The sequence below is a fragment of the Rhodnius prolixus genome, unplaced genomic scaffold (genome assembly GCF_049639745.1).
Source record: "Rhodnius prolixus isolate KJV_2025 unplaced genomic scaffold, Rpr scaffold_2, whole genome shotgun sequence".
Lineage (NCBI taxonomy): Eukaryota > Metazoa > Arthropoda > Insecta > Hemiptera > Reduviidae > Rhodnius > Rhodnius prolixus.
The window spans coordinates 21,499,491-21,512,491 of NW_027411592.1; the positions used below are offsets into that span (position 1 = coordinate 21,499,491).

Sequence of the window (13,001 nt, forward strand, 5' to 3'; positions counted from 1 at the left end):
AAGTGGCCTGGCTGTTGCTTTAATGTCTGATGGTCAGATAGAACTGGGTGGAAGCAAGGCCCCACTGGGCTTGCTCTCCTCCACTCTGGTACACCAACACTCCCAGTAGCAACCACGCTACGAGAACAGTCTGTCATACTTTATTTAACTTAAATAGATAAATGGGCACATTTTTACCAGGAATAATATTTATTTTAAAGACGAAGCTGCATAAGATGATGATGCAAATTATAAATCCAGCTATAAAGCTTATAGGGATCTACTCGTACTATAAACGCTAGGGTAACGTTCTTTTCTCTCTGATATGTTTGTAATCATTTTCTTGACAAAGTCACCCCTCACTGACGAAGTCAATGAGTTTTATGGTACGTCTTACCACTGATAAAACTGCCGCAACTTAAGTTTCTGTAGGTCATTTACATAATGTTCAGTGTGAATATTTTAATGTACATTCAAGATTGTCTTTTAATGTATGCTGAGTTAAATTATTGTAGCATTAAAGATTGGAAATAATCAAAACCTTTTTATAGACTTGGTTTGGATTATTCGAGTTCTACGGCTTTTCGCAAAGACCCCCCTTATTTACATGATGCTGCTAGACGAATATTACTGATATACCAAGTATTAGTGTAGATGAATATCAAAATGCAATAGAAACAGTAGAGGCTTTGTCCTTTAACCTTTGGTAACACCACAAATATCTATATGTCTTGTAGTTTCTGGTTACTTAATCGCTGGCATCACGTCTATTACCTGTTAAGCCTGAGCGTAAGTACGTCAGGCATAATCTGGCGTGAGGTGAGCAGGCCTCCAAGAAGATTCATCGTAATATTTGATTATGAGAACACACGGTAACGAGAGCCTACCTTTATAAAGAGAATTCTTAGATCGCTGTGACTTCCTCCGTTAATTACTTAAAAAAAGAGGGTTTACAATTCTTGGACACTTTGGTGCGAAGAATTTTGGAATGCTTGGCAAAACTGCATAGTTCTAGTAAGTCCATATTGATTTCAGTATTGACATTTGGCTTATGTTTTTACATGCATACAGCTTTTAACGTTTATTATAATACTCGTAGTTCGGAGTGGGTTCTGTTCCGTTTCATAATTTTTGGGGGGGTTTTAGTTGATTATGAGAGGTTCCAAGTGAGCCTATTTTTAATGTACATTCTAAAATGACTAATCCGATCAGCCGTAAAAAGTGGAGTATAATTACGGTAAATGGACATGCCGGCAACATTTTTCTAGGTAGTTAGGATGTTTTTGTAGAATACGGGAAGAAGTGACAGGATCTGATTCAGAGCCAAGAATTATTGAACGGTACACGATGAAAGTGTGTAGATCTGAAGTTGTGGGAGGAATGCCAGTTGTGTAGAACTGCTAAAGGGTGGGAGCATTGAGGAACACCAGCAAGTAAAGCAAGGAAATCAGCAGAAAGTGCAGCCTGTTCACACTGAAAGAAGAACCTGTCTTTGAGGTAGCTGCGGAGGATTAGATTACAGGTTGATTGGAAAATATATTTTGGAAATAACAGCAGATCTCAGGCCACTACTTGAGGTAAGTGTGGATGATGCCACGATCACTCGCAATTCTTTGACTTCCATTTGTTTTAGATCCATTTCTAATGAATTCAAAAAAAGTAAAAATAAAGTATTCGTCTATTTCATAATTGAAACTAATCATAATGGTTGTAGATCTATAATATAAATTGTTACACCAAGTTTACACCAAGGCTGAGGCCGTTTTTGAGAAAATCTTACAAAAAAGACCATTCTGTAAAATGGCAATTGCTTATAACCGATTTTTACTAAAACTTTTGGGCATCTTCTGGTGGTATCTAAACGAAATATTAAATTTCCACTTTCAGAGCTTTTGTGAATTTGAGTTTTACAATGGATACTTACACCTAGACTAATTTTCCAACACAGAGGAACTCAAAGCGGCGACCTCTACACGATTACAATGTCTTCAAATTACATAAACATTGTATTATCAGGTTACTGAACGTACTTAAAGCTAGCCAGTAAGTTTGGAACAACTGAATGCTGGAATCATTAATTTTCTCTCTTTCCTTTTTTTTTGTAAAAAAGTTAGTTGAGAAAAAGAAGGAAGTCGTTGGTCAGATATGGATTGGCGCAGAAAAACTACGTCTATTTGCAGTGTGGACTGTACTAAAACAGAAACATAGCTTGGTTGTTTGAGTGTAAGAAGGACGATTGAGATAGGAAAGGAAAATAATAGCGACGTTGCAGAGTGGTGGTCATTGATGGAATACTGTACCATGGGGGGAAAGTATTGGCCAAGGATGACTTGTAAAGGGTGAGCTCCCTTCTACAGGACCCCGTCCAGGAAACAGGACGGCTATATAAGGGAGTTTCCACGACATTGGGCACCAGTACAACTCCCAAAGGACACCCCTCCAGTCTGTGCTTCTCTCTCAGAAGTTCTCCTCAGGACCCTGTTCTCTTAATACAATATACCCTTCTGGTCTGTTTCTTGGCTTGCACTCAATTAACTTCAATATCGATTAGGTAAATTGAAGTTGTAGATTGTTACTAACGTCTGGTAGTTGTTTAGAAATACTTATTTGTTTCTTCCTTTTGAAATAGTAAAACAATAAAATTGAAGCACGGAGCACCATATTAGGATTCTTTCTAAGATCGGTAAAGAAGATTATACATTCATAATCATCCCTAATTCAAAATATCCCAAATTAAAAATAAATAAAAACCTGCCGTGAACACTTTTTCTTTTATTATTACTGTCAAAGTTCCAACGCGCCAATTTTTTTTTTAAAATTCTGAACGTTTGACGTATATTCATTTTTCATCGCTTAAAAGTCGTTTGCGATAAAATCTCAAAATATGAAATAAACCTTCTCGATGAGGTGGCACTTGTCACCAAATTTTTGTACAAATTTAGAAATTCAGACCAACATTTCATTCTTACAAATATTATTCGGTTGGCTAGACCAGGGGTCGGCAACCCGTGGCTCGCGAGCCGCATGCGGCTCTTTTATCCAAATTTTGTGGCTCTTCAGCCTGTCCAGAATAAATTGTATATTTCAATTTTATTGAAATAAATGAAAATTTCATTTATTAAAGTAAAGATATTTTTTCAAAAAGAATTTTAAATGTGGTAGGTTTGAAATTGAATAGAGTTATATTAAAATACAGTACGTAATATACAGGACTGCCGCCATTTTCATTCAAATACAGGTTTAGTTATTATTTATTTGTTTATTTACTTTGCAATATGTGAAAATAAATATATAAAACATTTAAATGTTATTGAATATCATAAAATAATAATTTGTGAGCACAAATGATCTACAGAGTTTTTTTACACTATCATCCTTGCGGCTCTTGGTAAGATTTATTAAAATTATTTAAGGAGAAATGGCTCTCTACTTGAAATAGGTTGCCGACCCCTGGGCTAGACAATACAATAGAAATGGCACTTTGTGAGGGTAGCTCAATAATTCTCTTTTTCTTAGAAGTGGCCCTAATGGAATTTTCCTTTTGTTTTTGAGATAGAGTCGATGACTGTAATTAGAGATTAAATGCATATGCTATACTTTGATCCATTGGAAAAGATCTCTGATGAACTCTGAAAAACTAATTAAAAATTATTGAAAGAAAATCATTTTAACTTTTAAAAAGAGCCATCAGGTTTTCAAGTACTATTATTTTGAAATATAATGTATTAGTTTGAGTAATGTATATATCAGTTCGTAAGCAGACAGGATAAAAGACTCGCCAATCTTTCTTATCACAGTGTTAAGGAGAAATATTATAATCGTCAATAGCATAAGCCCTGAAGATGATCTAGTCCCTAGATCGATAGCTTGGCAAAAATAAAAAATAATGACTGAAATTGGCGATATTATTGTGGATTAAAGAATCAGTTAATTAATGGATAATATACATATACATACGAGGTCTGTAAATTAAGTAATGTGACTGATTTTTTAAAAAAAATTTATTCAAAAAGAATTACAATTCTATATTGTCACCTTCAAAATAACTTCCTTCTGAAGCCAAACAACGCTGGAGACGTTTCTTCCACTCCGCAGTGCTCAAACTCCGATACTGGAATAGCCTTCAGCTGGTCGGTTACAGCTGTTTGAATGTTTTCGACTGTCCCAAAATGAGTTCCCTTGAGGTGATTTTTCAACTTCGGGAAGAGAAAAAAGTCACAAGTGTCATTACTGGTGACGAGTCTTGGGTGTTTGAGTACGACCCAGAAACCAAGCGCCAGAACATGGAGTGGCACACCCTACAACCTCTCCAAGGCCCAAAAAAAGGAAGGATGGCGAAGTCGAAGATCAAATGCATGCTGATTTGTTTTTTCGATATCCACGGAATCGTCCACAAAGAGTTTCTACCTTAAGTTCAAACGGTCAATCAACACTTTTACCAAGAGGTTCTTGAAAAACTTCGAAACAGGGTCATTTGTATGAGACCAAACATCAAGAACAAGTGGGTGTTGCATCACGATAATGCTCCTTGTCACACAGCCATTTCAATAAATGAGTTTTGGGCCAGTAAAAACATTCCTTTGGCTCCTCAGCCTCCTTATTCGCCTGACTTGAGTCCTTGTGACTTTTTTCTCTTCCTTAAGTTGAAAAATCACCTCAAGGGAACTCATTTTGGGACAGTCGAAAACATTCAAACGGCTGTAACCGACCAGCTGAAGGCTATTCCAGTATCAGAGTTTGAGCACTGCGGAGTGGAAGAAACGTCTCAAGCGCTGTGTGGCTTCAGAAGGAAGTTATTTTTAAAGGTGACAATATAGAATTGTAATTCTTTTTGAATAATTTTTTTTTAAAAAATCAGTCTCATTACTTAATTTACAGACCTCGTATATTAAGTAAATTGTACAATATAATAATCAATCATACAACCGATGAAAGTATTTTAGTGTTCTAAACTATTGCAGAATTTTTTCCGACAGCTGAATTTAACGCGTTTAAAATTAAAAATATATATTTGAATAAATTTAAACAAAATACGTGTTCAGTAAATTAGTTAGTTGAGCACTGCGGTAATATTAGTTATTCCCTTAATACTGTGTAAAACAAAATTATAAATATAGATGAGCGAAAACATTGTGCAGAGTTTACAGTTTACTAGCTTATTATATTACTACATCCTGGCTGTACAATTTGTATTAATTAAGCTATGTACGGTAATTAAGGCTTAGTTTCGGATTATAGTTTAGAATTATCTGCTGCTTAATAAGAAGCTATGAAATATGGTATTGCCTGCATATTAGATGCTATCCTAACTCTGGTATAATTAGTTAGACATGGCAAATTATAATGATTTAAGTAGTATTTCTTGTCTACCCTAGTGGCTTTTAACTATTTCTTAAGAAGATATTCTTCATAAGTTTGTTAGCAAATTGTGTAAATTGGTAAATTTTAATTTCTTTATCTACTTCTGTAATCGTTTGTATTTGTTTACATCGTGCAATTAGGTCACGAGCTAATATGTGCATTTCGGCTGTGAATGGTTTTATATAAAACAATAGTATGACGTTTTTAATGCAACAAATAAAAAACACAATTTTTCTTAAATCGATTTTTTTATTCAATTCCATTCTAGACATTGTGTACCTAATCGTATTGAACTAACGAGTCTTAACCATAAGTTTTATCCTGTAAAACGCCTTCTCCGTTCAATTTGTTAAGATTTAACCAATTATTGTTTGTATATTTTAATATTAAATTATATTACCTGTTGCTTTGAATATTTCTTTTGACAATTAATGGAGAGGCAATTATTCCCAGAGACAGTAGTCTTGGCAATCAATCATTCAAGAACAATAGTTTAGATTCTACTGGCTGATTAAAACGCCCATTTTTTGTGCCTAATTAGTGCCCCCTCCTGCATTATTTATGAATTTATTTTTTCTCATGTTGGAGTAAAAAAACAAGACTAAAAAGAATTAAAAACTAGTTTGCCAAATCTTCTTTAGGAGTAAAGCTGATTTAGTGCTGTTTAGCGTAGAATCTTTTAACATGCGCCATCCATAAGTGACTAACTGAGTTCTGGCTTGTTGTTATGGAGCAAAATCCGACCTATAATAATATCTCTAATAAAAAGACAACCCCTTCCAGGAGCAGGGTAACTGCAAATCCTCATAATCTATGAGGGTTTTGTCCCTTAGTCGAAATTAAAATCATGTTTAAAATCTTATCCCAGTTACTCCTTGCGGTTGAGAGTTAGACAAGAATAGTCATTCTCAGACCTCCTTGAGCACTAATCGTAAGAAGATATAGTTAACCCTTTTAGAACTTTCCTAGGCAACCTGGTTGAATGGTTTCAACATCTGGGTTCGCTACAATGAGATAGGACTCACCGGGAATCCATTCGGGGCCCAATATGTCCTAAGTAAAGATCGCAGTGCAGAATTCTCTGTTTACAATTAAAAACAAAAATCCATCTGGCGAGATTTATTCGCGTATCAAAAGCTTATTTTAAAATACGTTTCCGGTTTAAATGCTTTGATTAAGATCACGTTTGTCCAATTAGGGGAAAATATTTCAGTTTCTCAACTACTTTCTACAGTACTTTTGGAAGTTAGAAGGAAATTTGTAAACTGTTTTATTGGGTCGATTTTTCAGTGTTTTGTTTTTTAACTGAATTGGCTCAGCGATTCTATTCAAACTTTATCACTAAACTACTTTTATTTATTTATTTATTTCACTTTATAAAGACAATTTTTTTTGTAATGGCTCCGCAGGAACTGAAAATTTAATCACCCCTTCCTTCAAGTTTTCCTTCAGAATCGTCTGAATATTGGCAGGTAATCTTTAAAATCAGCGCTGCAATTACCAATTTGAAGTAAATCAGTCTGAAGAAAACTGAAAACACTTCGAGTTTCTAGCCTTAGGTGGAAAATAAAAAAATAAAAAATAAAATATCGTAAATACTGATATGAACCCATAGCTCAAGTACAACTAAATATTGTCACCATGTAAAAAAATATAATAATTTAAGAAAATGATCGTTCATTAAGAGAGAGGCGACAATACTTGGCGTGCGCAATTAGCTGCTATTTGGTAAGGTATAATTAGTGAGGATGTTAGCTCAGCATTATGGAGCCTCCTAATGAACATGTTTATAATTAAGAAGTGTATTAGTTTCAACGTTCTGTTTCGGAACACTATTTCCACTTCAACGGCTCTCTTTCTAGCTCGTTATGATTAATTTTGTTATTCTATTTATTTACCTTCCCTCTTTTTCTTATTATCTCTCACATCCCAGCTCAAAAATTGCAGAAAAAATTCCAAGCGACATGAATTCTGAAAATAGTAAAATTGATACATAAATTTGATATGAAAGAGCTTATTTTTAATTTTCTCTGGTACCTTAATTCTAATATGAGGCAACTAATCTACTTATTCTTAACTAGCCTCTTTTTTAAAGTTAACCAGCACATATATTTTTTTTTGGTTCAAATTTCCCATAAATATTGCTATCGACAACGGACGAACATCAAATAATGTACCTAATAAGCAAAGACAAGTTCGTATTCTCACTAGTTACTTTCAAATTTTTGATGTAGCCATCTTAATGCTGAAGACACACTCCTCTGCATCTTGAACCTTAAACTGCTCCTCTTTTTTACTGTTTTAAGTTACTGAAATTTGTATTTGATTTTCTGACTGCTCTTCCACATCAGATTTATGTGGTATCAATTTTATTATTTTCAGAATTCATGACTCGGATTTTTTTTTCTGAAATTTTTAATTACAAATGGTAATTGGTAATTTTATTTACAAATGGCAAATGGTAATGGCAAGTGAGTAAAATGCTACTTTAATCACGCGTGGCAGAAAGTTGTAACATTCATTCCTTTTTTTATAACCAATAACTCGAAGGGACACCGAGCTGAAAAATTTAAAGTAAATTAAATTTTAATTCAATTAATAAAAAAAATATTTGTCTTTTTAATTTTTTGCAGATGAACTAAGGATAGTTAAAGATGGACAATATGGTGCTGAAAATCCCGATGTCAAAGGTGGTTGGGATGGAATGGTTGGAGAATTGATCAGGAAGGTTAGTGCTGATTTCATTATTTGACTTGGTTAGTGCTACTGGTGAACGTGTGAGGCTAAATAGCAAATTGATGACAAATGTTAAAATAATTTTAGAATGTTTCTTAGTTACTTTAAAACGATTAACAATAACAACAAAGTAATTCATTAAGTTTTTAGTTATTACAGGAAACTAAAAACAAATTAATGTTATGTTTATGCACAGTTTAAAACCAAATACGTTGCGATCCACAAAAATCTCTAACAGTGTCATTGATTTTTTTTAGGTATTAGCACATTTAGTATATCCAAGAAGACACAATAGTAGCTAACAGGTTCTACTTGACTCTTGAGGGAATTTAGGAATCTAACAGGTATGACAGGCACAGAGTTTTAGGGGATCCTGGCAATGCACTCCCTAATTTAGCAACCTTGTTACAAAAAAAACCGTCCCTTGGATGGCCTAAGAAGATTTAAGTATCACAGAGCGACAGGCTACAACTCATTAGAAAACTGGAAACCCACAAATCCATCTTTATATTTGAAACAGGTCATGATCGGAATCGATTCTAAAAACCTCTTTGCGGATTTCGTCATGGATTTTCACCTCTTAAACATACGCGCATTCGGGAGTGTGGCTTTGGCAGTGAAAGTGAACGTATCGCTCTCTGTTAATCTCAATTTTTTCAGTGTATATAGTGATTGGTTTGTCGTGAAATTTTGCGTACTTGTTAATTAATGTGAATTGATTACATTTTTGAAATTTCATATAGAACTGCGCAGTTACGAAGAAGAAATTAATGAAAAATAAAGGGGCATAATTATAGAATTGCTATAAACAGTTGTGGTAGAGTTGAACAAGATAAGTCTACAGTCCAAGGGTAACGTTCTGTTTTTGTTTGTTTCTATCGTACAAGTAAACAATACTCATTAATAATAATATTATTACTATTATCAGTGCTTTTTGATTTGAATAAATAATAATTATGGCTTACTCAATTGAGGATTTAATGAACGAAATAAAGAAAAATTTATGTGAGACAAGAGAGATAAAAACAACTTTGGAGAAAACTTTAACTTTAATGGAGGATGTGATGAAACAGTTTTCTGATGTAAAACTGAAATGTAAGGAGTTAGAAGAAAAGAATGATCGCCTAACTGAGGAAGTTAAAATTTTAAATATGCAGTTGCGGCGAAATAACTTTATTATTTATAACGTACCCAAGACTGAGAGTGAAAGCGTTGTGGATAGGGTTAAGGAAGTCTGTGCTGAAGCGGAAGTTATAGTAACTGATCAAGATATAAATAATTGTTTCAGAATTGGAAGAGGTGGGGAACCATGCCCTATTTTGGTTTCGTTAAACAGTAATTTGCTAAAAAGAAAAATATTTAATAGAAAAGAACTATTTCAGCAGAAGCATTATCGCTTAGGCCATGATCGCACTAAGGAAGAGAGAGAGGAAGGAAGGAGGATCTATGCTTGTATGAACAAAATGAAAGAATTGGATGATAGAGCAGTGTATAGTAAGAAAGTGTTTAGATTCAGGGGTAACCACTATAGTCTGAAGGAGGCTGAGGCGCTGTTTATTGAAGGTCAAGCTGGCTATCAGTCTGAAACTGTGTCAGAAGGGGAACAGGCTAAGAAAAAGAAAAGACTAGATGATATTAAAGAACGAATTGGTCAGTTTCGATTTCGTGCCAGATCAGACTCAGCAACATCAGTCAGATCACTACCATCCTGAACCTCGACAAGAAGACGCTCTTTCTACTTACAACCAACCTTCATTTTCTAGTAATGCAAAAGAAACTGTTCCTAAACGTATACAATGTTTTGGTAAGGTCCTGAATATTTCTTTTTGTAATATTAACGGCTATAGAAATTTGTTTAATTTAGATAGTTGTGAGCTTGGTTTGTTAATGGATAGTGTAATAATATGTTTAGTAGAAACCTGGCTTACTGATAGTAATTTTAAATTACCAGCAAATTTGAGTAAATATACATCTTTTTCAAGTGATGCTCATAAAATCAACCCAAAGGGTCGTGCGAGTGGAGGGATGTTGGTTCTTGTCCATGAGAGTATTGTGGAAGACGTTACTCTGATTGGGAAAACTTCTCACTCTATATTTTTGAGTTTAAAAAGAAATAACTTGCTTTTTGTTGTTGGTACTTTTTATTGGCCTCCCACCAGTGATATAGACCATTGTTTGGATCAATTAGTTTACTCAATAGAAAATATTACAAATAAATTTCCGGATAGTAAAATATTGTTGTGTGGGGATTTTAACTGCCGAGTTGGAAGCCTTAATAGCTTACCGGATGACTTATTTGAAAATTGTGCGCTGTATGGTTCAAGAGTAGTCTCGGATAGAGTTATCAATAGGCGAGGTAAACTTCTTGTAGAAACGCTGGAATTTCTAGGATTTTTTCTGTGTAATGGAAGATCTGTTTCGGATAGTCCTGCGAAATATACTTACATATCGAGTGTGGGTAAGAGCACTATTGACTTAATTTGGGTTAATGAAGCTTTCTTCAGTTACTTTAATGATTTTTCTGTAGCAATTCTTTCTGATCTTTTGGATCATATGTTATGTAGGGTTTTTTTGGAACTACCTGAATATTCTGTAGAAAAGTTCACTTATAATGAAGATAATATAGTTAAAATTGTTAAGTGGGACCAAAATAAAAAAGATGTATTCCAAATGATTTTATCGCAAACAAATAATATATATTATAATAATACTGACGTTGAATTGCTTTTTCGTAACTTTGTAGAATCTGTTGAGCATTCTCTTTTGAATTCGGGTTTAATGACCTATAAGATCCAGCCAAATTATTCCAGACTACCGGTAAAGCAATTCTGGTATGATAATGAATGCAGACAGCAGAAAAGAGTAGTCCGAATGAAATATAGAGCATTTCAAAGGGATCGATCATCACAGATTTTGTTACAGGAGTATATTAATAATAGGAGACAATATAGATTATTAATTAATAAGAAAAAGAATGACTTCCGACAAACTATCATTGCAGGTATTCGAGATATAAATAATAGCAGCCAGTTTTGGAAGACTATAAAGACTATTCAGGGTAGTAAAAGAAATATTAACGAAATTAAAATTGAACAGTGGGTAAAATTTTATCAGGAAGTGTACGGAATTAAAACGATAATAGAAAAAAGATCCTTTTCCGTTATTGACCCATTTTTAGATGCACAGATTTCTTTGGACGAACTGCAGCGGGTTATAAGAAAGAGTAAAAGTAATAAATCTCCCGGTTTTGATGGAATAATATACGAAGTATTTAAAAATTTAACTCCTGAATGGGAACATTATCTGTTAAATATGTTCAATATGGTGTTAGAAAACGAACAATTGCCAAAAGCATGGTCAAAATCGAAACTTATTTTATTACATAAGAGAGGGGATAAAAAAGATGTTGATAATTATCGTGGAATATCATTATTAAATAATATTACAAAGCTTTTAACAAGTATTCTAGCTCAGAGAATTTTAACCTGGGTTGAGCGCGAGAACCTGCTACCGGAAGAGCAGGCAGGCTTTAGGCAAGGTAGAAGCTGTATGGATCAGATATATATTTTAATGTCGCTAATTGCCATTAACTTTAGAAATCCAGGTAGTTATGTATATGCGGTGTTTGTGGATTTTAAAAAAGCATTCGATTCTGTGGGACATGAGCTACTTTGGGAAAAATTGTTTGCATTAGGTATCAGCGGTAAAATGATTAGACTTTTGAAGCTGTTGTATGATAACGCGACAATGCAAATCAGTGTTAGTGGAACATTATCCGAGGAAATTGGAATATCAAAAGGCCTTTTACAAGGGGAGAGCCTTAGTCCTGTGCTTTTTATATTATTCATTTCGGATATAGTAACTTATTTTAAGAATAATGGCGCTATTGGTCTAAGTGTTGACAGTTCTCTGGAGGTGATCATGCTTCTATTTGCAGATGATCTTGTCTTGCTAAGTAACTCTTGGTCGGAAACGCAGAAGAAATTAAATTTGTTAAAAGTATACTGTGGTAATAATTCATTAACACTAAACCCAAATAAATCTAAAGTGTTGGTATTTCATAAATCCGGAAGAATGAAAAAACTAAAACCTCTTTTTTGGCATGATTTGGAGCTTGATTATACGCGAAACTATACTTATCTTGGGGTATCATTTTCATCTTCGGGTAAATTTAAACAAGCCTCAGATCATTTTATACAGAGATCAGCGGTGGCCGGTGCAAAAGTAAGGAAGATTTTGGTTAAGGGTAGATCGGATACTTGGGGAACAAAAATGACCTTATTTGATGCGATGGTGGCATCTACTTTATTGTATGTGTCCGAAATTTGGAGCCTACGTTATCTTGACGCCTTGGAAACCGTTCAATGTAAGTTCCTTAAGTCCCTTTTTTACTGGCCCAAATGTACTCCTAACTATGTGGTTCGATTGGAATTGGGACGGAGTCAGGTTGCTGCAAAGGTGTTCAATGGGGTGGTGAATTATTGGATAAAGTTGATGAAATTACCGGAAAATAATCTGTTAAAACGCTGCTTTAGAGCACTTTGCAAGCTTGATTCCGTCTGTGCTGATGTCAATTATAACTGGGTGAGCCAAGTAAAATATCTTGCAGAAAATGGAGGAGATCCAGAATTTTTTACTACGTCGGATATAAGTTATCTAATAGAGAATAGGAAGAACTTGTTGGAGAAGTTCAATAATAACTTGTTATCGGTTGATTTAAATAGAATTATTAACTCAAATTATCTGCCTTTTTATCGTAGAGTTTTTAATTTTAAATGTTTTGAGCCTGAGGATTATATAAAATTTTGTACAAGTTTTGAAAAAATAAGGATAGTCAGCCAATTGAGGGTTGCAAATGGTGACTTTCTAAGGTTTTATATAAAAGGGAAAATGTATATTTTCAAAGCAGAAGAAAATTGTAAATT

The 13,001-nt window shown here is 34.1% G+C and overlaps 1 protein-coding gene across 2 annotated transcripts in view; it reads left to right on the top strand.

Moving 5' to 3' along the window:
- Positions 1-13,001, top strand: part of LOC141449260 (glutamate receptor 1-like) — a 950,852-nt gene that overhangs the window by 876,944 nt on the left and 60,907 nt on the right. For both annotated transcript variants that reach the window (XR_012455423.1, XM_074118495.1), the window contains exon 12: positions 7,974-8,068. Coding sequence is in view for 1 of the 2 variants with exons in the window: in XM_074118495.1 (XP_073974596.1) it covers positions 7,974-8,068 (95 nt within the window). In the remaining variant the exon portion in view is untranslated. The remainder of the gene's footprint in view (positions 1-7,973; positions 8,069-13,001) is intronic.